Genomic DNA, 27085 nt, shown 5'->3' with positions numbered 1-27085 from the left:
TAAGGATTTTAAGCAAGAAACTGGATTTTGCAGGTAATCCATGATGTTTTTCTATTTGTACAAATAGTTTTGAGAAATGCACTTACTGTTAAGCAAATCTCAAGGATGATTCGAGAAATGTACCAAAGCGACTGAGAAAAACTATAAAAAGGGTTTTGGAAACTTTAAGGTAAAAAGAAAACTCGTTGGGCCGCTTTAAAAAGCATATAAATTTAATCGTATGAACCCCACAGCTGTAATCTTTCCCACCCATATTTCATCCATATTCCATGACAGACAATTGTTATTCATAATATAATGTTTCTTATTACAAAAATGTTACAATACAATCAATTTAAATATTGAATTCAAATGAAAGTTTGTTTGTTATAGGTTTTATTGTATTTGCAAAAATGAAAACAGCACACGATCATACAGTGGATTTCTAAAGTGTCAACTATTTTTCATATTGTTATATACAGTACATCTCTCATGTAATATTTTGCAGGTTACACACATATTTGATCCATGCTGGTTTTAAGGACAATGAAATGGCATAGCAGGTGATTGATTTGTTGGGGAAGTAATGTTTCAGTCTTGAATCTTGAGAATGTTTTTTCTTTCTAGGTCATTCATCTCCTTTAGAATGAGCGCAACATTATAGCGTAGTTCTTGGAACTTTGAAACAGGAATCTGGAAAAGAAAATGACAGGTAAAATGATGTAAAACAATAACACTTGATAGGATAATGTTAGTTTGGTTTCTGATATAACCAAATATTTGATATCTGTTTTTTGTAAAATGTCACGGTAAAATCTATATACAGCACCCTCCACAATTATTGCCACCCCTGGTTAAGATGCGTTAAAAGCCTTAAAATAAATACAATTTTTATTGTAGAAGCATACTCTCACACTGAAAATTGTAGAAAAATGTAACCTTCAACTCAAGTGAATTTTAAGGTGGGAAAAAAAATCCCTGACTGAGAAATAATTATTCTTCATAAAATCACCTGTTCCACAATTATTGGCACCCCTAACAATTCCTAGGAAATAAATGTAATTAAAGTATTTCTGTAATGTCTGTCATGTCTACAGTAGTTTACAAAGTCAATCAGAGTATGTAAGAACATTTATTTAGTAATTCTTAACATCCTGTTTCCCTGGGCTATAAATATGACGTGACACAGAGGCCATTTCTCTTCAACATGGGAAAGACAAAGGAACACACTGTTCAAGTAAGGCAGATGTGTGTCGACCTTCACAAGTAAGGCTATGGCTACAAGAAAATAGCCACTCGCACACCTGCCCATATCTATGGTCAGAGGAATCGTTAAGAAGTTTAAAACAACTGGAGCAGTGGTAAACAAGCCTGGAAGAGGACGCAAGTTTATTTTGCCATCACGCATAGTGAGGAGGATGGTAAGAGAAATAAAAAAATCTCCAAAACTCACTGTTACAGAATTGCATCAAATGGTTGCATCTTGGGGTCACAAAGTCTCCAAAACAACCATCAGGCGCTATCTACATGCCAACAAGTTGTTTGGGAGGCATGCACGGAAAAAAATCATTCTCACTCAAAATCATAAGCACAAACGTCTGGAGCGGTACTGGGCCTTCAACTGGGACCGTGTGCTTTGGTCAGATTAGACAAAGTTAGAGCTTTTTGGCAACAAACACTCTAAGTGGGTCTGGCGTAACAAAAAGATGAGTATGCAGAACAGCACCTCATGCCCACTGTGAAGTATGGGGGAGGATCGGTGATGCTGTGGGTCTGTTTCTCTTCCAAAGGGCCTGGGAACCTTGTTAGGGTGCATGGCATCATGAATGCTTTGAAATACCAGGACATTTAAATCAGAATCTGGTGGCCTCTGCCCGAAAGCTGAAGATGGGTCGTCACTGGGTCTTTCAGCAAGATAATGACCCTAAACATATGACCTACACAGAAATGGTCTACACAGAAATGGTTCACCAGACACCGTATCAAGCTCCTACCATGGCCATCTCAGTTCCCAGACCTCAACCCCATTGAAAACCTGTGGGGTGAGCTGAAGAGGAGAGTGCAGAGGAGAGAACCCAGGTCGTTGGATGATTTGGAGATTTTGTGCATAGAGGAATGGTTGAAGATCCCTCTTTCTGTTTTCTCTAATCTTGTGAAACATTATAAGACAAGATTAGGTGCTGTTTTATTAGCAAAAGGGGGTTGTACAAAGCATTAACATCAGGGGTGCCAATAATTGTGGCACACATGATTTGATGTAAAATAATTATTTCTTAATGTGGGATTTTTTTCCTTCTAAATAAATGCACTTGTATTAAAGGTTGGATTTTATGCCTTTTTAAATTGTGGTCCTATATTATTTGAAAAAAAATGAATTTATTAGAAGCTAAAGAACACATCTTAACCAGGGGTGCCAATAATTGTGGAGGGCACTGTACATCCATTCAACTATCTGTCTATCAACATCCATTAAACCATGTCAGCCTACAAAACACTATAGCAACCAACTATGATTACCCTAGCAACCAAGCATAGCAGCCACTTTATTTGGCACAGCCTAGCAACACCCCTCCAACCATCTTATTTACCCTAGCAACAACCGCTATAGTGTCAACCTAGCAAACTCCATAGCAACCATTTTATTTAATATAGCAACTGCCATATTTACCTAATCAACAACCTAGCCACCATCTCAATTACCCTAGCAACAACTTAAATATTGTCAACCAACATGATGACCCTAGCAACCAGCATCTACCACTCATTTAGCATAGCATCCACTATATCTACCCCTAGCAACAACATAGCAACCACCATCATAATGTCGACTTAGCAACCAACGTAGCAATTAACAATAGTAACTATCTGTACATTATCTGTTTTAACTCTGTAAGATATTAATGCACTCCTCATCGGGATCTCTGGCAAGAGCATCCAGAGACTCCAATACATCCAGAATAGTGCTGCCAGAATCCTGATAAGGGTGCGCAAACATGAACATGTCACCCCCATTCTGAAAAGTCTTCACTGGCTCCCGGTTCATTTCAGAATCGAATATAAAATCTCACTCCTCACCCACCAGTGCATATACGGACATGCCAGGATATTAGCTGGTTTGAATTGCATTGAGCTCAATGAGAATGAAACCAGCTAATAGCCTTACTGAAATAAAACCATGCCAATCTCTTGGTATGATGAAGGGTATAGTGTTGATGTGGGGTTATTTTAATTCCACAGGCCAAGGGGACTTTATCAGGGTGCATAGTGTCCTGAATACATCAAATAACTGGCATTTAAAAACTAAAACAAATAAAAATCTGTGGGATCTATGTGAATTTTAACACATGTTAACATAGGCGTTCCAATACTTATGACCCCAGTGCTTTATATACAATACATTATTCATTCACAAAGAAAATCGATGTCTTTAAAGATTGAATATTTCCTTATTTTTTCATTTAAGGCATTAAGATCAATTTCCAAAAGAAATGTTTTGCAGATGCCCTATATTGTTTACATGATAACGGCGTTTTGGGGGGTTGAAAACACAAGAAAGTGAAACCACCCTCCAGAGTGGAAATCTTAAAAACGCTCCACTCTCGCATCACTGTAGCCTAGAAATCTAGACGCCCCTAGCGGCAGCAAATGTAATTTGGCTGGCGGGGCAGTCTAGGCACGATCCATTGAGCCAGGGAGCTGAGAACCCCCAGCACCAGCGGGCCAATCACAGGGTGTATAGAGTCGGTGGGTGGGCTTAACATAATGGTGACTGACATGCGACCAGAAGTTGCGATGGTAATGCATCCTGTTATTTGAAAACAAGAAGATGATTCGTTTAGCGTTATCCTTTTGCGTGGAGAGGGAAGGTTACGCATCCTGCTACTTGAAAACAAGAAGATGATTCGTTTAGCGTTATCCTATTGCGGGGAGGGAATTTGAAAGACAACTGTTTATCCCACCCCTCCGATTGAGCCCTGTCTACGGTGAGTGTCCAGACCCTACATCTTGATGTGGGTCTGGCTCGTCAGGCTAGCATCACCGTGTAAAGGATGAGAAACGCAAAACTGTGTTTCTCGTCAGATAAAAATTACGTGACAAGCATGCGACAAAACCGGAAAACATCAACATGTCAATCTCTCTTGTTTTGTTTACTGTATTTTGTGCGCTACGAGTGAACAAGTAGAAGAGAAGTAGAAAGATTATATGCAGGCACTTGGTCTTGATAGTGTTGCCATCTGGTGTGTATACTGCATCGATAAATATGAAGTGTCACCCACTTTTGCATCTCCATTAACACGCAAAAACGCTCGTCTAAATGCGGAATTAGAAGTGAAAACGAAACGCCACTTTTGCATTTTTGGTTCAGATCGTTTCCGCGTAAAGGTAGCCTTATTTCCTCTATGATCCCAGAAAGATTTTCTTTGACTTCTTTTGAACATTTATTTTATTTAACGACATAAAACCCATAATGAACTGCATCCATATATCCTTGGGCTATGTGTGACTATTTTCCACTAGCCAAAGACGGTGAGAATGAAAGCCTACAGTACTCCTTCGGAAATGGATAAAGCAACTTAGCCAGCTAGCAATACCTACAGAAAAAAAATTGGAACCAAAGTTTACCTCAAAGCGATGTCTGGTTTCATCAGAGAGCTTAATCTGTCCAAGTATTGAAGGTTGAAGAGCCCGGGAAATAGAGCTTTATAGAAGGAAACAGATGGTTTATTATACTACTTGAAAGCACTTGTAACAAAAATGTTCAATCAAAGCCACTGGCTACTGAAATCAGAGAAGGAAAATATACGACATATGCATGTTCATGTTGAAAGATAACAAACATAAATGACAATACACCAACATCCTATGTAGTTACAGTGCCTATAGAAAGTAATCATACCCTTTTGAAATAGTAACTTTTTTTATCTTGCAGCCTGAAATCAAAACCCAATATTTTTCCAGTTTTATTTACAAATTTAGCTCTACAACATCAAGATAATGAGAAAAAAATGACAACTGTTCTGAAAATTAATGAAAAATGAAAAACTAGAATAAAAGGGTTGGAAAAGTCATCATACCCCTGAATTCATACTTTGTAGAGCTTCCTTTTGCTTTCATTACAGCCATAAATCTGTTTGGATATGTCTCTATTAGCTTTGCACACCTAGATTGGGGAATATGTGCAGAATCTTCCTTGCAGAATTGTTCAAATTCAGTCAAATTCAAACTGGAAAAATATACTTTTTAAATGGGTTTTGAATACAGGCTGTAAGACAAAAAAGTAACTTCAAAGGAGTATGATGACTTTCTATAGGAACTGTATGTTAGAAACATCAGGCTATACCTTGTAGAAATGGCAACATCTACTCTCCATGTGAATTCCTTGATGCTGGGTAACTGTGTAACCTGATGAGTGCCTATAGATTCCAGAACCATACGTCTAAAAACAAATTACATAAGTTGTCATTAAACAGAGAAGATGTTTGAATTAAAGAATTCCTGAGATTTTTCACATAGACCTCTGTTTCTCAAAATCACCAAGTACTGTAAGTAAGCTAAGCTCGAGTTGCTGCAGCCAACAGCTGCCAGGCAGCTACAGTGCTACACTGGGGGCATGTTCCTGAGCTTCCATGTTCATGCCCCCAGAGTGTAGCACTGTGGCTGCCTGGTAGCTCTAGCTGTTGGATGAAGTAACTCGAGCTAAGTAGTACCGGTTGCTTTCCCCCCCCATTATTTTCAGTCCTTTGACACGTGAAGCAGTAACTCAGGGACAGACAACTACAATTTGAACCACTTGCCAACAAGCTGCTGGTTCTCATAAACACTGTAAAGACCAGCTGCAAATAAGTTTACAACCTCTCTAGTAAAATTTTTTTACTTCTTTAAAAGGAATAGTTCAGAATTTTGGACATAGGACCTCATTTCCAATTTAGCTGGGGTGATATAGATCGGTGGAGACAGTTTTCAGCGCATTTCATCTGGTCCTTAAGTTGCAGCGTTCACCGGTGCTAAACTGGCGCTGAGCTAACGCAATTCAATGGTAACATCCAGCCTGCCACTAAAAACAGTCTTAACCCACTCCACAGAACACCGGAAACAAATAAATGATAACGTCAGATTATCAATGCACATGTCTGTGTTGATAGAATAAAACTAACCTTGCATGGCATTGCAAAAGCCTATACTTTGCTCCCTGTATGACAGAAGCAGATTGATATTTATTATTTACCTGCCACCCCAACTAATTCCACTCTGCCAAATTGTTGCAAATGCGACATCAGTGGCATGGTATGGCCACGTGGTGGCGATCTGAATAGTTTCGGTTCAAATGTATGACTGACAACCTTGGAAGAACAATCCAGGCGGAGGTCTGCACTCTCTGAGTGCTCTTCTAGTTCATCATGTCACGGGCAGAAAAAAACGTTTGAGTGTGAGGTCTCTGTTTGACGCTTTTTTCTCTCTCTCTTAATTCCCCATACATATCAGTAGATTTAGGTCTAGTGGAAAAATTTGCTTTATTTGATATTAAAATATGATGAGGAGGACCCCAACGAATGGCCTTCCCTTCTCAAACTACATTGTAACTGCATCTTGAACAACCCAATTTTCAAAATTTCCAGGGGGAGAAACCCCCAGACCCCCATTAAAAAAAATCCTGGGCTACAGCCCTGATCCTTTGCACTCTGGCAGGCTCCAAGCCGGCTGCAAGAAGCCAGACTTGGTTCCTTTCTGGTTCTTTAAACTGAAATTGGTGGAAACTCTGTGGGATCCTGGGTTCAGAAAGTAAAAACCCAGTCAAGTATTTCATCCAACCATTTAGTTAACCAGCTAATCGTAATTAGCAGCCTGGTAGATAGGATAATTAGTGATATCACCTAGTGGTGGGGGAAAAAATCGATTCTGTTCAGTATCGCAATATTTTGTGCATGCAATTATATCGATACTAGTAGCTCAAAGTATCGCAATACTTAATAATAGAATTTAATTATCTATTTTACTTTTATTTGAGTCCCCAAGGGGAATTTCAAGATATTACACTCACAAGGTGGCGCTTGTTGTGGCGGTTTATTGTGCATTCAACGGCAATTTCAAATAAAAATGGCTTCACAATCACAACCTGTTATAGACGACCCTCCATCACATTGAAAGTGTGGGTGTACTTCGGTTTTCAACAAAAAGCCAATAGTAAGGACCTTGATATGCACCACGCCATGACAGAGTGAGTTGAACAGTGTTATTTTCCTTATTTTTTGTAATGCCTTTGAATAATATGAGAGACATGAATAGCAATATATCGCAGAATCAAATCGCAATACTTGTTGTATCGCAATATGTTTAGAATCGCAATAATATCGAATTTTGGCCCAAATATCGCAATAGTATCGAATTGTCATTCTTTTGCCAATTCCCACCCCTAATATCACCTGTTTTAAATGCACAGGTAGAAAGAATATATGACAGGACTTTTACTTCCTGGACCCTGGGATGTCCGCCTCTGCTGTTGCGTTTATTTTCACAATTTTTGAATGCACACTGAATCACCATGTTTATTAGGCGGCTACTACTAGATGTTCCGACAGGAGTTCAATCCTGTTTTACTTTTTGACGCAGTACTACTAATTACAGTGCATGAAAATGCACTGTACTGTTCTTCCTAGGCATTTTCTTATTATTCTTCTTCTAACGCAGTTAAATGCAGCTTCAACCGTTTAACGTAGAAACTTCATTCAAACTTTGCTGCATAGGTCTTACTTAGGCCATCCGGGCTTTGTATTTTTCAACTTTGTAACTTTTATACTTTTTGAACTATTAATTAAAAACTATTACAAATGTTCCCATGGACTTAACATTGTGATTATAACATCATAATAGGGCTGTTTAGCAATTAGAATCTTATGTCAGATGACCAGGCCACCTGTAATGCTAGAAGTATACTCGACGCGCCCAACCTGTTGCGCGACAATGTTACGTCAAAATTATGTAATTTCCTCTGTTGCGCGCCAGATTTGAGCCTTGTGCCGACGTGTCGCGCACCAAACATTTGATATCAGCGGCGTGCGCCAACCTTGCACGACAACTAGGAAGCGATTGAAGCCAAGCTCACGGAGCCAGTGTCCTTCTACAGTCATCAACCACATAAACCACATTCGGGCATTATCATAGCCTATCCCACATCTTAAATAAGCCCATTCATTTTTAAAACGACTGTAGTCATGAAGTTTGAATAATAGTCAGTTTGAGAAGTTAACTTGGCTAGGCTGCAGCGAGAGTTGCCGTTTGGATGACTGATTTGTTTACAGTCGTGAACTAGATAAGTTAACAAAGTTACCAGTGAGAGTTGCAACAGAAGGAATTAAGGGGAAATTACTAGGACCGAGGCACATAAGCATTCCAGCAAAAGGTAACGAAGAGATTTATTTTCAACCAAAGGATATCTGCTAAGACCACTTAGATTACACAAACTCATCTCATTAGCTAGCTGCACACACCTTAGAAACTAGATGGTAATCCTCCAGTTGTGCAAGCTAAATCTGAAATATCATCAAAGAAGCTAGTTGCTACTGCCCTTTAATGCATAACATGGGTCACAAATGACCCGGATGAGTTTATTTTTTCTGAAACTCAGCTATAACTTATTTTCATGACCCAGCACACATTCCTCAATTAACTTTTGTTCATTACACGACTAAATTTGATTTTTTTCTCTTTTTTTTTTTTAAGATTATTTTTTTGGGCCCTTTATGCCTTTAATGGACAGGACAGTAGAGAGGATGACAGGAAGCGAGTGGGAGAGAGAGTCGGGGCGGGATCCGGAAAGGACCACGGGGCGGGAATCGAACCCGGGTCGCCGGCGTACAGTGCTGGCGCCCCAGCCAGTTGCGCCACTGCCGGGGCCTGATTTTTTTCTCTTAAACTTTTTCTCTTAAACTCTACTGCATAACATGGGTCACAAGCGACCCGCACTCATTTTGTTGAAGAGTTAGGGTTTCTTAGCTATTCTTAAGAAAATAATTTAATTTGTCATTTAATATTCCAGGTTTCCATCACTTACTTAGTTTCTTCCAAACATCAATCATTATTTTCATTAATTGATGGATACTCCTTGAATTCTAACTCTTTTTGTGTGCCTAAATTACATTTGAACACATGGGTCACAAATGACCCGCATTCATTTCCTATTATATGTAATATTAGCCTTCAATCAGAATTTCTTTGCAGTACTCTTTGAAATCAGTGTAATTTGTCATTTAATATTCAAATTTACCATTACATATTCAGATTTTAACAAACAGCAATATTTATGTTAATTTCTCTATGACTACTCTATGAATGTGACTTAGTGAAACAATACAATGATTGAACACATGGGTCAGAAATGACCCGTATGTGCAAAGTGTGATTGTGAGTAAGATAATGAATATTATGAGAACAATTTCAATACAAACCAATTCTAAAATTTGTAATTCTAATCTGATAAGAAATAGTTTTATTATATCTAAAAAAAAATAATTTGCTTAAACACTGTAAAACACTGTACATTATGTCACTGACACTTTAACACTTGGAGGTCCGGGGCCTTTTCAGGCACTTTGAGGCAGTCAGCTATACCTTGAGATTTTTAAGTTTTTCATCTAACTAAAAACATCTATGCAAGTGATCAAACAATGGGGGTCTATGGGGCTAGACAGCTAAATTGGTCTGTTTCACCTGATTGTCATTAAAAAATCGAAGATTGGATTTTAGTTTCTGCAAGCTCAATATGGGTTATGGGTCCAAAGTTGAATGAACAATTACTTATGGCCCTTTGGTTTCTCACAGGCTTGGTCGTTGTTGCCCATAACACACTAGCACCCTGCTAATGAATGACGTCATTGACACGTTTGAAAGGTTTTTTAGAGCAATTGTTAAGTCAAACTGCATTGAATTGGCATTGAATTGGGGAGAAAGCTGCATGATGAAAAGAAAGGGAAAAAAGAAGAAATCGTGGTGACTTTCACTCACGGGTTAGCAGAAAGGAATTTGCTGAAGTGTTCAGTCAAGTATGTTTACGTTGCGTTCAGGCTGCAACGTCACGTGAGCGACGTATCCGAAGTCACAGGTGGCTAATTAAGCACAGTGTTGCCAGATTGGGCGGGTGCCCGGCCGCCCAATTGGGCTTCTTTTATATCGTTCGGCGGGGGGAAATAAGTTGTAGGCGGGCAAATAACATTTTTAGTTCAATGGTTCTCTATGAGAAAAACGTCATCGGGTGTTTTTTTTGCTGAAGACGGCGGGGTGATTGGGCGGAAATCAGTCAACCCAATCTGGCAACACTGATTAAGCATCAACCGGGAGTGAGTAGTAGGAACAGCACGCGCTATAGTAAGACGCTGAAACAAACGCTGAAACAAACACTGGAGAACCTGCATGTAGCCTACACGAAATTCTGTGCAATTGGATATCTAGGGTGACCAGACGTCCCGGTTTTCCTGGGACAGTCCCGATTTTGAGTGGCGTGTCCCGAGTCCCGACAAAAGCCCGTCGGGACGCTAATATGTCCCGGTTTTCACCAACCACAGTTGAAGTGTGGTTTTAATATAGCCCGATCACTACCTAAACCCATGTAGAAACTAGCATAAAGTGTCTGACGTATGATTTGTGTGTGTGTGATCGTGTGCCAGTCAATCGCAGTCTGCACAATCTTTGCAGTCAACGTTACATTGTTTCATTGCCTCGTTTTAATGGCTAGCAGTACGCTACGACAATGCTGAAGAGAAAGTCATCATTCTCAATAACCTACAGTGGGTACGGGTTGAGAATGCACCTTTTCCCGCGGGACTCCCGAAGAGATCCCGTAGGCTGTCGAGACGATTTTTTTCGAGGCTAAGGCAATGAACCCAAACAACCACCAGGTGGCAGAAAGTTTCAACCCGCATTTCAACTCGCAATTCAACTGCATTTAATGACGAAGACCGCATATCCGTCTCATTTAATCATTAAAATGAAGGTGATGACTGGCGAAATTAATCAAACGACGTTTCAATAAACCATTGTTGAAATGATTGAAAATGGTGTAAGAAAATCGCCTATAGGCTTATCAGAAGGAAATAGCCTTCAATTCAACCTGAAAGACTCCATAGGCAACCTTAGATTAGCCTAATTCATTAATTCATTACGGTTACAAGACCGCATTTCTGTGAATAGGCTATTGTTGTCAGGGCGAAGACGAAAGAGATGGCCAAGATGGACATTAGGCTACATTTATATGCCAGGAATACTTAATAATGTTTAGGCCTATTTTAAAACGCAGGCATGCGTTCATTTTAACCGGCGACGCTGGATACATGTACCCACCACTTTTTATCACAGATTTTGTCCCCACCACTTTTGACAACTGAAAATAAAATGTATATAACAGAAATCTCTTTAATACATGCCTACGCTTGTCACTTTACTTATAACCGTAGGCTACATGCACTGAGAAGATTGCGTATTTTGTAACATTAGGCAGATAGGCATAGACTACCGTAGGCTACTGTGCGTCAAACTATAGGCTACGACAGCATTTTATCATGTGGTGAATTAATGACTAATGTCAGTTTAACATGTCAGAACTTTTGATGGGCGTTTCAAGTGCATGCCGCGAATATCAAATAAACTCGACTGGCTGAATCCCTTATATTTGTTGCCAACTGTTACTGTAATATAGGCATATTCAAAGCCATGCACCGGTAAGGATAAACCGGATAAACTACCAATATTTAGTTTCACGGTCCTCCGCTGCTCACAGCGCAATTTCGAATAGCCACGGAGAAGATTTAAGCTTTGTAGGCTACTATTTCGTAGAGGGCCTAGGTATTAACTTTGAAAAATGTCTCTGCCCCCCACGAAAGTAGGCATATAGCCTACATTTTCATGAGGATTAGCCTACTAGGGTAACTAGATATAGGCGTTCCGAAGCTTCAGTATCTCAACTGTGGCGCAAGTGATTCGGGGGCTGCCTTGCATGCCAGCGACCCAGGTTCGCTCCCCGTTTTATCATCCATTCAATGATCCACCAAAGAAAGGATAAATTTGCTCTTAAAATGTATATATTAAAAAAATTAAAGATGTTTTAGTTTTGCGAATCTTTTTTGTGTTTGCGTTTTGCTGAAAAGAGCTAGCCTTTATTTTTCAGCATTCACACACATCAGCATTCACACACATTTTCACATTTACATAATTAGTGCAGGCTCAGTGACACGGAGGCAGTCGTCCTCAATGCGCACAGGTGAAGAACTGGTTAGACGAGTGTGGGGGAGGGGGAATGATCGCATAAGACAATTGCTCTTCATGAAGCTGGTAGCCTTTGCTCTTCATGAAGGCTGGTAGCCTTTGCCACCTTTACGGTAACGACTACCAACCCCTCTGGCTCACGGACTAAAAGTGCTGCGCCGACATCGGCCGTCTATAGGCCTATACAGTCTATAAGCGTCTTTGTCCGAATCCAATGGAGACTGAAAGTTGGTAGGCCTACAAAAATAACTGGGATGAAGTGGTACAAAAGTAAATGTTTCAACACAATGTCTATGCCACTGCTCAGGGTGAAAGGATAGTGAAAGCCTAAGGCAGCGATTCCCAAACTTTTTTTATTATAACGCACCAACTTCAACATCTTCATCTAGGCTTTAAGTCACACGCTAAAAAGGCAACACGGGTAAAAAGGCCCTTGTTTAAGACACGACCACACAACAGGGCTCATTCCCACGCAACATTTCGAATGTATCATTCTGAACGTGAGCTAGATTGAGCTGAAACGTCAAGTCATGCCCTATGCCGGACATTCTAAAACGCTTAACGCTGCTTAAGGGCAGAAAACGGTCAATCATCACCAAATTTCTCATGACCATATATTGTCATGGACACTTAAACCTGTCAAAAAAACGAAACCGTAATCCAACGATTATAGAAGATATCTCACATTTACGTTGTCTTCTTCATTGGCGTCTATGGCGAGAAAAAGGCTTTGGTTTAATCTAAACAACGATGTCCACCAAATTCTCTCTCATATTGCTCATCATAATCACTTTAAACTATTGGCTAAATATATCGAACCCAAACTCAAATTATTATGGACGTTAGGCTATATGTCATGAAGCGTTTCTGCCCCATTGAAAGGAAAAAGCTTAACGTGGTTTAATGCAACTAAACAACGATCACCAAATTTCTCTCTCATTACTTCTGATAAGCACATCAAACTATCAAAAACTCGGACCCAAACTCCATGGACGTTATCTGACATAAGCATATGCCTACAAAGGAAAGTTCTCTGCGCTTCTGTTGTGCGCCAATCTGGTGCAACCAGGCCAGGACAGAAGTATACAACTATGATGAACAACTTATGTATAGGCTACGACTCTGATGAAGACATTTGTAATGTCGAGATATAGTCAATGTTTTGCACCTTTTTTTTTTTTTTTTTTTTTTTAAGATTATTTTTTGGGCTTTTTATGCCTTTAATGGACAGGACAGAGAATGACAGGAAGTGAGTGGGAGAGAGAGTCGGGGTGGGATCCGGAAAGGACCACGGGGCGGGAATCGAACCCGGGTCGCCGGCGTACGGTGCAGGTGCCCCAGCCAGTTGCGCCACTGCCGGGGCCAATGTTTTGCACCTTTTAAATACAAAAGAAGACATCTGCGTTGCACCGGCATTCCCCTTCTTTTCATACAAAAAGGCTTAACGTGGAATACGTTTGGAAAACAACGACCAATGATAACCACATTTCTCTCTTATAGTCTATTACTTCTCATAAGCACATAAAACTCTCAAAATATCGAATCCAAATTCCAATCATTATGGACGTTATCTTAATTTTCATGTTAAGCTTTTCATGTTAAGAGTTTTAGAATGTCCCGGCAATGTAGCCGATTTCACAGCGCAGCAGGGCGCGGGGTTAAATGTAACATGCACTTTTTATGTAGGTAACACGCACAAGCCTTCTTAAACTGCATGCTTTCGAAAGTTGACGTCATGGAAATGTAGGCCTACAAAATAACTAGCCTACTTTTTGGCTAGCAAAGGCATCCCCGTTTACCTAATTGTCCTAAACATTGCGTTCGTTTTCCTGACTTAGCCTATGAATCATATCCGTGATAAGTTGAGCAGACACTGCCGTTTCGTTGAAAGAAGGTAGGCCTAATAAGCATTTCTCTCCCTCTCCATTGACCAGAGTGTTTTTCTGGCATGAGACGAACCTGCATGTTATTAGGGCGGTCTTATGTTGCCCCCCTGCGGTTGCAGTTTTAATTACAAAGTCCCGAACCTTCGGGATTCCCGATGTGCAGGAAAGAAAGGAGCATTCTCAACCCGTACCATTTGTAGTCCGTGAGCCAGAGGGGTTGGTCGTTATCAAAAAGGGGGCAAACCATACCTTTACTGAACGCCTGGAATCTCCGCTTTTCAGTGATGTATAATGGCCATCTGACAAGAGTAGCTGTTTAGAGTTATCATGTAAACTAAGGTTGAGAAAATAATATGGCTGAGTTTCGTTTTCAAAAAATCTTTTCATGCATAGGCTACAGGCTATAATGTTTAGGAGTCAGACAGTGCATGCCCTAATCTCTGACTGAAAGTGCACAGAATTTGTGCATTTACACAGCAATATTTAAGAAATGTTCTCGGGGGTGACACCCAAACCCCCACTACCGTTTGGGCTTAAGGACGGCTACGAAAAAAAGTATAATCTGTCGCATGTTGACGTTACATTTGATCACGCACAAAAGTGTCCCGGTTTTGGTTCAGAGAAATCTGGTCACCCTATGGACATCTAAACTTTGGAGAGACGGCCGGTAAGAGATTAATACCACCTTCGGAAAATGTGTTGTACCGAACGCATTTCTTTAGTTATTTATGGGACTGGCATCCGTGGTTTCATCTGCCCATTGTTTAAGTTAATGCATATTGTGATTCTATGCTTAGCGATTTCAATAATGTTTGCTAAATCGAGTAATTGTTTGTGTGACGAGGTGCTAATGGGCCTGTGCAATTTAAACTACAGTTTGCGTTTCATTAGTTTAATCTGGAAGTCTAATGGTGGTGGGCTTGAGTGTTGCTGCTAGTCTTTTTTATATTGATGGTGATATGTTGTATGTTTCCTTGTCATTTTAATGAGCTATATATAGTTATATTTTTCTATCGTGTTTTTCTATTGAATTAGCTATTTGCACTTTAGAATTGGTTTGGTTATTTAAATGTCTATTGTTGGATGTGTATTCTTATCTTGTGTATTTTTTGGTCTCTATTTTTGTTTGTCTTTTAAAGGTTTTTCACCTGGTGAAAATGACATAAATGATTGAATGGCTGCTACAGTTGACTCTGAATTCAAAGAAAATAAAGAGAAAAAATAAGGAAGAAACTTAAGCACCGTTGTATTGTGATGTCATTGAGTGGAATCCAGCACCTTAAAGTCTCCATAGATGCCATCCCATTTTCAAGTTGAGGGAATTTGCACAGAATACTAGGCACAACTTGACAGCAATTAAGGGACTTAAAAAATCTAATACTCAGCCGTGTGTATTTTCCTTGGCCCCCCTATCACATGGAATATTCCGATTTCTACACAAAAAATTATATCCAGAGAAAAGTGGATTTTAGGAGAAACTCCATTCACCTCCATTCATTCACCACTTGCTCGCAACCGCCCTCTAGTTGCAGTACCATGCGGAAGTATTCAGCGAGTGGTCGTTCTCACCTTATTAGACATGGGGTATTTCTCAAAGTCAAGAGCTCGTCCTTGATAGAATGCTTTCTTTCAAGTCGAGTGCTAGAGAGACAAGGCTACACACCTTCCCAGTACCCTCTCCAGCCGTCAAGATCACATGCAATGGAACAGCCTAGCGAGTGTGGAAGTGCACGTCAATTGTGCACGGTTCCGGCTGCGCGCTTAATTAGAACCGTGGAAATTGTGCTGCTTACAGGAGTTCCGACAACTGCAGCTGCACTTTCCTCTAAATAAACTTTTTTGGAGTAGCCTACAGTATTTCCACATTTGACTTGGTCTTCACATATCACAATCCGTAGTTTATAATTATGTTAGTGTCAATGGAAAGTTATACCGGTAATTGGCAACAGCAACGGTAATGTTAAACTTCTACAAAGTTTGTATTGGGCGAAGTTCTGAGATAAATTAATAACAAGTCTATCACAACTTGTTCATGCACATTGACATATGCATTTATGATGAATATGCACAATAACTTGATATAAATGCCTGAGCAAATATACGATGGCATTAACAAAACACTTGATAAATCATATTTAGCCTACATTAACACGCACTGCTTCTTTGCATCTACTTTCCATCTCCCTCTCCCTCTTTTTTTAAAACCGCACCGTCAGAAAATTTCTAATTGTTCATACGCAAAGGATTGTGGGTCATTTCTTCACTCCGAGGATCCATCGATGCATCCTCCAAAATTCTCCGAAATTCTCAGAACGAAGGACTCAGTACTTGCTAGAATTTGAAAGCATCCTTGACTTTGGAACAGTGCTTGACGAGATTTGATGACGTAACGTCCTTGAAAAAGTGGCTTGGAAGGAGCAATCCTTGACTTTGAGAAGCACCCATTCTCTGGCACCCTCATTCACTGATGTTTCATTAAGTTAGGCCCACGACACCTCATGAAGGCTTAACAGTGAAACCAGTGTCCTGGAGACACCCCCCTCCATGCTGCCACCATCTACCACATTGCAACAAACCAGCTAGTTTAGCTTGCGCTACATGCTACCACCACATGCTACCTCCACACTACCATATTGCAACAAACCAGCTAGCTTATCTTAGCTTGGCTACATGCTACCACCCCCACCACAAAATACTCTTAACTAACCTAGGCATGGTCTAGGTTGGTTAGGTTGGCTTATCCCTTTGAGTGCGGACTTAGCCATAACCTTAAAAACCCTAACCAACACACCATAAACCTAGGCACCGTGTCACAAACACAGAACAAATAAGCCAGCTAACTTACCTTACCCCAGGAATTGGAGCTTCTCCTTACCCACAACCATTCACTTGCTCGTTCTGCTGCCAAAGACATGCTACTAACCACTTGCCTTAGACTTCGTCCACGAAACTCAGACAGCAAACCAATAGCAGATCTGGCCACAAACCAGGGCTCGACATTAACGGTAGCCCAGTAGCCCCGGGCAACCAAATTATGACAAGTGGCAACCAATTCCTCACTCCTGGTTGCCCCTGTGGCAACCACAACATTGCCCCATTTTTCCTGTGGTTTGATTATTATTTTCATTGTTTGGTATAGAGTATTATCAGTACATAGGCTACACATACATTTCAGCATTTCCCACATGTGGTGGGCAACATAAACTTGAATGTTCTGACTCGGGATGGCCCGGCAAATCAACGCAGCTAATAGTAAACAAATTAAACTTTTTTCAAGTAGGCATAAAGTTGCACGGTTCACCGATACTACAAACTAAAAATGTCACAATGGCTAATGTTAGCCTACTGTACTTCACGGTACTTTTAAGAATGACCATGTTCTTCTGAAGTAGCCTAACATGCGTGTGCGCAAGGCACCCCCTCCTCTAGAAGCTAGCCTGTGGCTGTGCGTCTTTTTTCCCCTCACACACACGTAGGCTATGTGCAGCAGTGCCATAATGATAAACAGCGAAACATGGCTGCTAGTTTAAGTGATGCTATTGTAACACACAATAATAGGCTAATATCAAGTTGATATGCTCTCTTGCATCTCTCAAATTTGTGTTGCTAACCTATAGGCTATGGGATTTAGGCAATTTTGGGTTCATTTAGAAAGCTACGCAACCTTGGCAAACTTTTACATCTGGAGAGAGCTCCTGCCATGCCGCTAGCTCAGGTCATGTCATTCGTGTAGTGGTCACTAAAATCATTAATGAACATTAGAAGACACTTATCTCTTCTATGATCCCAAAAAGATTGTCTTCGACTTGTTATATTTTCGAAAATGTATTTAATCTAATGATATAGAAAACAATGAATTGCACCTCTGGTTGCATCCGTATGCGTTATGCGCAACTAGACTGTGTTAGCTAATTACTCTCCCCACGTATTTCTTAAAGTGGCAGGCACTCAATTACAACTACTGTATACACAACCAATGTGCACTCAATTAGCCCTACACACCACATTAAACATACTGTAGTATGTATCCAAGACATTAAAGATATGCCTTGTTTTAGTGCACAGAGAATAACAGGCCTTTTATAATGGGGCAACCATTTTTTTGTATTTGGCCACCAAAACCTCATGCCTGGTTGCCCAGTTGGCAACCACTTTTAAAAGCTAATGTTGAGCCCTGCCACAAACCCTCGTGCACCAATTTCAATAGGCCTTAGTCTCACACTGCAACCCCGCTGGGCTGCCTCCTCTGCTATTTCAGTGTATTTTGCTCTCTTTAACTCATTGCCCTCTTCTACTCTGTCTTCCCAAGGAACAGTTAGTTCTATCAGGAACACTGGTCCTCAATGGCTGCTGCTAAGCATTTCAGTACTTGGTTGTGATGCCATGTATAGCGCCCCTGGGTGAGACTTACCTTGCACCCCAATAGGATATGGTGCAGGCTGCCCACACACGAACAAAGTGTACATTTATCATACTCACCAAACCATTGACTTAAAGGTACAGTGGGTATAGTAAGTATTCACACCCATGCTAAAGTTGACTAAAAAGAGGAATATAAAATCATCTTTTGAGAATTGATTGTAATGCCTTAATTCAAAAAATGAGTAAAAATCAAACCGCTAAGGACACTAATTTTCTTTGTGATTGAAGAATGTATCGTAAATAGATAAATGTTCTTCCTTAAATACAGGGTGCATAAGTAATTGACCCCTATGTTAAATTCCCATAGGAGCAGGAGGATTTTTTTATATGTTTTTATTTTTAAAGGCTAGCTATTTCATGGATCAAGGATATTATGCATCCTGATAAAGTTCCCTTGGCCTTTGAAATTAAAATAGCCCCACATCATCACATACCCTTCACCATAGCTAGAGATTGGCATGGTACTTTTTTCCAGTTAGCCTATTAGCCTGTTTGATTTGCATTGAGCTCAATGAGCATCGGTGTATAAGTAGAAGTGCCGTTCACCCTGTTAAGGGCCCATCACATTACAGGTGGCATGCGCTGCGCTCACCGCTAGAATGCTCTTGGTTGAGGTAACGTTCTAACGATTGTTGTTGTGGTTACCGCTGGGTTCCGCGCAAAAGACCATTGACTTACAGCGTGGCGCGGTCAAAGTTCAACATATTTCAACTTCGACCACGGTAGCGCAAGAGCGGCAAAGCGGCAAAAATGCCGCTATACTGAGCGCAGCGGCAGACTAGTTTTTGCGCGTTCAAACCATTGAAAGTAATGGGTTTCATAGCGCATGAAAGCAGACATGATGTATTGGGCCCTTTACGAGTTGATCAGCTGAAACGATTTTGGAAACATTATTTTAAGGTACGAAAAACTCTTTAGTGTTGCTTTAATAAACCTGGTTAGCATTGTTAGTATTGTTAGCATTTTTAACATTACTGCTAAGAATCCTTAGCTAAGTTAGCTAATCAACCTGGTTAGCATTGTTAACATTGCTAACATAGTTAACATTGCTAACATAGTTAGCATTTTTAACATAACTGCTAGAAATCATTAGTTAAGCTAGAACTATTAACTAAGCTAGAACTATGAGAAACTATGCAACCACCATGTTTACCCTAGCTACACCTTAGTAACCATATCTACATTATCTATCTATACCAGGGGTATTCAATTAAAATTCAAAGAGGTCCAGTTACTAAAATTTCCAAGAGGTCCAGTTACTAAAATTTCCTCCCAGCAAAGGTCCGAATCTTATATTAAAATAGTGTACCCTGATGTTAATAAAATCAGTAACGCATGTACATTTCTAATTGTTAAATTTCAAGTCTTTTCAATATGTTTTTAACATACCAAAAAGTCTTAACTTGAATGGTAGGCCTACTTGAATGCAAAACAATACTGTTTGTCTTTACTAGGCCTACATTTCAAGAAAGTTAACAGACACTGAATTTATTTTGAATAAAACAAAACTTTGAACACAGCTTTGAGCAGCCTGAACTTAGGGGCCTATATTTCAAGTAATGTAAAACATTCAGAATCTTTTGATTCAAATAAAAGTGTATCTTTCAGAAAAACAGCGTTCTGAACAGCTGCATCAAGCTGTGCCAGGAAGCCTACATCCTCTAGCCTGACATTACATTTTGGGAGTGATCCGGATCACCGTCTGAGCGCTTGGCGGGGGTCTGCGCTCTCCAGGTGCTTTTCAAGTTTTACTTGCCCTCACTGCGGACTTCTGCGCGTAGGCTACCTTTCCTCAAACGACCTGTGTTTGGTCTCATATGTTTGGTCATGTTTAGTGACGCTAACGTTGCCATTTTTTTAATCAACGCACTGTTTCACCGCATTCACAGCATAACGAACGTATTGGTCCGTCCATTCATCTTTAAAATTTCGGTTTTCACCATCTATTTTTTTTTTCTCATTTTAGAGCATACCATTTTCTCTCATCTCGCTCTCACCCGCTAGGCCTAATTCTCTGTTGCTGAAAAGTAATCAATCGAGTTGATTGGCTTGGCTCCTGATGATGCTCTTTGATAATATTAGGCCGACAATTTTAATGGGTCCGGACAGAACCGTCAGTGGTCCGCCATTTGGTGATGCCTGATCTATACATTTTTGCATTTTCATGCACTGGTAATTCCTTGGAATTGTATTTTTCTAATTTACAAAGTAAAATTCCACTGCTGCTGAGAAACTAGTCCCTCAAAATGAGATACATCATTGAGATGCAAGGTTAGCTTCATTTCTAACATTATTCTATCAACACAGATATGTATATCGATAGTCTGACAATTTAATGTATTTGTCTCTGGTGTGCTGTGGAGTAGGTAAGACTATTGGATGTCACCATTGAATTGCGTTAGCTGCGCTCCTCCAAGGAACATTGGCTGGCACTGCCACCCGTCCACCCCTGGCAATCCAGACTATTTTCATCTGTGGTCCCCCAATGGTGGATGGTGTCCCTCTCCGTCTTCAAAGAAACTCAACTCAACGCACTTCCCTCTCTTCTCCTCCCATCACACTTGGCTAGTACTTATAATGTTGCCACACTTATCCTCTAGTAGTTGTATAGACAGATGCAGTACTTATTTCTACTGACGGTCTCCTCTGCACTAAAGCTTGAATGTCATTCTCTTGCTCTAAGTCACATTAGACAAAAGTGTACGAAAAAATTGATAAATGTAAATGTGACTGATATTTTCTTTATTATTATTATTATTATTATTATTATTTTTATTATCATCATCATCTCTTCAATTTCTTGTTCTTATTTCCCTTGATTTTGTCATAACAGTGTCAGGGCTGCCAAGTCTCACGCTTTGAGCGTGACAGTCACGCAATTTGACCCATTCTCACACCACACGCCATACTTGACATTTCTCACGCAAATTATTTCCCCATTCAGTGCACTATATATATTTATTTTTTCATGATAAACTTTGGTCATTGCCTTGGCGTAGTTCGAGCTCTGATTGACTGACAGCAATAACCAATCCATCAGTCCTTTGTGCCTAAATCTCACCAACCCCTGAAGGCATCACGCAATATAAACCAATCAGAAGCAACGTAAGGCGGGTCTTGGCACCTCTAACTTGTCTTTCAAACACAACAGCGGCAGCGCCGACTCCGACAATTAGATTTTAAAACGTTCTCCTTGCTAGTTTTTGTTCACAGTTGATTCGCTGTTTCTCCTTGATTTTCCAAGATAACGTTAAGGCTGCTAAGTCTATCATTGTCCTATATACTTGTTGCAGAGCTGTGTAACATTTATTTGCCTCTTTCTTGAGAAGTTCACACTTGAAAAATCGACTCTAATCGGAGCTGCCAAATGTCACGCTTTTGAGTGTGACAGTCAACAATTTTTTCAAACTTGCCAGCCCTGCAGTGTACCAACTTTAACTTCAATATATCAGGGAAAATAGAGATCTCTGAAGCCTGAAACGTCCTTACCGGTTTCCAAACACAACACTAGAAAAGTCTGCTATACACTCCTCTGATATCCTGCAATAAGAAGAAGATAATAATTGAAACATTGATCAAATCAATTTGAGACCTAGATATCTTCACAAATTGGAAAAATGTATACTTAAGCGCCCGCAGGTCCTCTTGGAACACCTTTTAAAAAATAGACATATTGTATAAGACAATATAGATGAGGGTGATTGTCCATCAGACCACTATCGCTAAGTGTATGATTGATTTATCTTGATTACCTCCTGCTTTAATGACGACTTAGGGAGACGTAAAGCTTCTTTCAGCAGACCAAACATTCCTGCGATGATGTGACTTAATTTCTCTTCTGTAACAATGCCACTCTCAACTGTAGCCTTCAATGCTTCGGAGCAGTCCTTTCCTTCAATTGTGTTAACCACAGCTGTGAAACATTGGGGGGGGGGGGGGGGGGGGACAGACAAGATTAATATGTTGATTATGTGCATACATTTTATGTGCAGCATATGAGGAAATGGTGGGAAAATCCTGCTTCTGTAACAGGGTGGTTGCCCGTCACGGCTACAGATTGGGATTTAGATTAAGAAAACGGGCAACATAGTTTGTAAACAAACACTGTCTTTGCACACACAAGCACAAATGGTATTCAGCATGATTGTAAGTAACTGCAAAACACAAATGCTAACATAATATTATTAGTTTATAGCCTTACTTTCAAGATACTTTCAACATCAACTGGATGTTAAGGTACGGTGACCAGATGTTCTGGTTTAACCGGGACAGTCCCGACTTTGAGACAAAAGCCTGTCGGAATGCTAAAATGTCCTGGTTTACACCACCCACTGTGAAAATGTCCCAGACCGGATATCAGCGATTACATAGCTGACATGGTCTTATTATAGCCCAATCAGAGAAACTATGCAGGATTGGCGATTTCATCTCCGGTTTTCGTTTTCGCTCGTTTTATGCTTGCATATTTCTCTGCAGAGCTTCCCCTACAGCTTTAGCGTGTACATTTATATATATATATATATATATATATATATATATATATGCAGTACAGGCCAAAAGTTTGGACACACCTTCTCATTCAAAGAGTTTTCTTCATTTTCATACTATATGACTATGAAAATTGTAGATTCATACCGAAGGCATTAAAATTATGAATTAACACATGTGGAATTATACTTAACAAAAAAGTGTGAAAGAACTGAAAATATGTCTTATATTTTAGGTTCTTCAAAGTAGCCACCTTTTGCTTTTAATACTGCTTCGCACACTCTTGGCATTCTCTTGATGAGCTTCAAGAGTCACCTGAAATGGTCTTCCAACAGTCTTGAAGGAGTTCCAGAGATGCTTACATTGTATTATGTATTAGAAACTCCAAACAGTACGTTTTGAGCAATATTTACTATTATTTCGTGGCTGCTCAAAATGTGTCCCACATTTTCATCACCACCGTCAGATATTTATAAAAGGCAATAAAATCAGGCAACTACAAGATCAACTACATTCTTGAGGACCTCATTTTCAAACCTTCAGCCGTACTGCATGCTTTAAGATCACTCAAGCTCCCATTAGTTTGCTATTTTCTCTTAAAGTTGTTCATATTTTTGGACACTGCTACTGTCACAACCATAACATGTCAACACCGTCTCTTTTGTATACAACATATTAGATTAGATTATAAAATAAATGTATACTTTTTAAGAAGAGATTTGAGGTGGCCAGCAATAGGATGCAAATAGGGTGGATAATGTGAACAATTCATGCATATCATGTGAAAGAGTAGATTTTTGTCACCACCGTCAGATGTCACCCTCCGTCAGGTTTTCTGCTAAACGGTGGTGAAAAAAGCCTCCAAATGGTCCTCAACGGAGGCTTTTTGGACCAAATAGTTAAATAAAGTTGTCAAGCAAGACTTGAGTGGTATTCATTTTGGAATTTTATGTTGTAATGAAACCACTGTCAACACCGTCAGATTAGTGTACCACCGTCAGATTCATTTTGTATTTGTTTTAAATAAATATGCTTACTATATGTTTCTTCAGTGGTATAGTTATTAAAGTAATAGTCTGTTTTAATTCAAAAATATGGTTGTTGGATTAAAAAAGCATACTTTTTCTGTTTAGGCCTAAAAAAAACGTTGTATAAGTACTGGAAAAATGCCTATTTTATGAAAAAAATACAAAAAGGGGAGGTTGCACCGGTACATTGCTGAACAGCTAAGACCTTGGTCTATAATGACATACCTTCAGATTTAGTAATTTAACTAACTTTTTTTTTCAAAATTAAAACCTGTTTTAGGCAAATTCTCAAGAATCAGTGAAATAAAAAACATGCGTTCAAAAAAACATGAAAAAATACCTTAGTCAATCATACATGATCTGAGCAGTAGGGGGTATATACAGTATGTAAGAGAAGGGTTTTTTTTATATTCTGTGTAGGTGAATATGTATACAGTATGTGTGTGTGTGTGTGTGTGTGTGTGTGTGTGAGCTTCTGTACAGTATATGTATGGAGTCTTGTCAATCTAAGGTTTGTTAATGTGATGTTATTATTTTATTTCATTTTTCATTATTTAGGCTATTATCTGTCTGTACAAATTCAATTCAATTCAATTCAATTCAATTCTCCCCTCAAAATTCCTTAATCATTTTGCTAAATTGGTCAAAACTGTCTACCTCTTGCTAAAATCAAATATTTGTCCAAGAGACATACTTCTACTTGAATGTGTGTGCGGGGTTCAGGAACATTACAGTGAAGACCAGACGACATCAACATTTTTCATGTTCAATCTACAGTATATAATGCAGGCCTATAGGGTTGCCAGACCAGTTGAGACCAGTTGTTTCATCAGTTGAGACCAATATCCATTTAAACTGGAGGATACCAGTTACATCCTATTGGTTTCAACTGGTTGTTGGTGAGCCACCCCTGCCCAATAGCTCTATTGGTTCTAATGGGTTTTTAACTGGTTTTAACTGGTGTCACTAACCAGAGGTGTCAAGTAACGAAGTACAAATACTTCGTTACCTTACTTAAGTAGAAATTTTGGGTATCTATACTTTACTTGAGTAATTATTTTTCAGACGACTTTTTACTTCTACTCCTTACATTTTCACACAAGTATCTGTACTTTCTACTCCTTACATTTTAAAAATAGCCTCGTTACTATTTCATTTTGGCTAGTCGTCATCGTTGAAAAAACAAAAAACCTATCCAAATAAATCGCGCAATCTGAATAGAGTGACTTTGATTGTGGTTGGGCTTGAAATGTAAACATATACCATTCCGACATCCTGGTTTGTACGCGACCCATCACACCACCTACAGGAAGAGCAGCCAACTAGTGTAGGCCTACATACCTCATCCCTGGAAGAACCTTTCGAAATGGTTGGATTCAAAAACAACTTTCGGATGCACTGCTGCAAGTTCTGCGCACTTTATTACCACAAGCTAATGGCTTTCAAAAACTCGCCGTCTAATTTGACAACGCATATTGAGGTAAGCTGAGAGTTTTTCATTATCAGTTGATTATTGACACAATATTGTAGTAACCTATTAACGTAGGCTACTAATGTCTGCTATGGCTAGATAGCCGGTTTGCTTGCTAGTATGATTTAACGTTTGTTTGGTGGGCACTGGGATTTGAAATTCAACTTTAGCCAAATGTTATCTGAGCTAATATTACTGCTTTATGCGATATTTGTAAGTTAATTGTGTAAATATATATTCTAGTTGATAGAGCATATGCTACTGTAAGTGACCAGATGTCCAGTGATTAATGCACTCTTTCTGTCTTTGATTGACAGGGCTGACCCCCAAAACGGACTGTAGAATCTGCCTGCCTTCGTGGAAGTATCACATGCTTTTTTGACTAGCCTATACTATCTGTTCAAAAATAAAGTAAACTGTCAAATAAATAATTATGTTGAATTTGATTTCTTTGAATTAATACTTATAAGCACATACTGTAGGCCTATCTTCCGCTCCATGAAACACATGTTTATGCAGTAAAAAGTATATGGTTCTTTAATGTATCTGCATTTTTACTAGAATGCGATCAATTGGGCATAGGCTATATGCGGCTGAAACAGGTAGCTAGTGCATCCCACATTTTAAACATTAACATTTTAATATATCATTATAGTCATTATGGCTTTTAGAAAATGTTTTGGGGGAAGTGGGGTAGTGCACTATTTGCCCCTGTGGCGCAGCCTAAACTTCTGTTCTTAATGACATTTTCCCCCCTTACATTACTTTTACTTTTATACTTTAAGTAGTTTTAAAACCAGTACTTTTATACTTTTACTTAAGTACAAAGTTTGAGTTGATACTTCCACTTCTACAAAAGTCGTTTTAAATCCCAGTATCTTTACTTCTACTTGAGTAATGAATGTGATACTTTTGACACCTCTGTCACTAACTGGGCAAACCAGTATAAAATCAAAAAAACATTTGGGACCAGTTGGGACCAGTTGGAACCATTACAGACCATTTCAGACCAGTAGACTAGGCTACCTACTGGATTTTCAACTGGAATTTCCACTAGTGTGAACACCAGAAATCGTAGCAAAACTGTCAAGCCCAGCGCGTTTTCGTTCACAACTGCCTTTAAAGTTCTAATTAAATAGGCTATTTTCTCGGTATACACTTTCCTTTACGATCATTGCAATAAGTTACTTCAAACGTTATTTAACAGTAGCGTAAAGGAGTTGAACTGAATCTGGCCAACTCTGGAGTTGATATATGTTACAGAGACTACATTAAAAGAAACCAACCTTTCAGTATGTAGCGAAACCGTTCCTTATCCAGTTCTTTCAGATATTTTGACATGATCTCAACCTCTGGGAGTACTCCACTGCCTAGAAACGTGACATTATCGCCCATCGCACCCGCTTTCCCATATCCTGATGCCATCACTTCCCACCTTTAACCATGGGTATACAAACAGTCACTTGAAATTAACAATAGCCAGCAATATGATTGTTTATCGAGTTAACATAGCAATACTAGCCTACTTCCGCGCTTCAGCCTTGGGCTAGTTGAATTGA

The 27085-nt window shown here is 39.5% G+C and overlaps 1 protein-coding gene across 1 annotated transcript; it reads right to left on the bottom strand.

The window, feature by feature from the left end:
- Positions 1-358: 358 nt before the first annotated feature.
- commd5 (COMM domain containing 5) lies at positions 359-27085 on the bottom strand. Its single transcript, XM_062524638.1, has 7 exons — positions 26813-27085; positions 22292-22452; positions 22165-22193; positions 22029-22079; positions 5321-5416; positions 4603-4678; positions 359-672 (listed from the first exon to the last, which is right to left on the bottom strand). The coding sequence occupies exons 1-7, from the start codon at positions 26949-26951 to the stop codon at positions 571-573; spliced, it is 654 nt and encodes a 217-aa protein (XP_062380622.1). The 5' UTR covers positions 26952-27085; the 3' UTR covers positions 359-570.

The sequence above is a fragment of the Sardina pilchardus genome, chromosome 21 (assembly GCF_963854185.1).
Source record: "Sardina pilchardus chromosome 21, fSarPil1.1, whole genome shotgun sequence".
Lineage (NCBI taxonomy): Eukaryota > Metazoa > Chordata > Actinopteri > Clupeiformes > Clupeidae > Sardina > Sardina pilchardus.
Note: the sequence above shows the minus strand (reverse complement) of the source record. Positions and strands in the feature narration are given on the sequence as shown.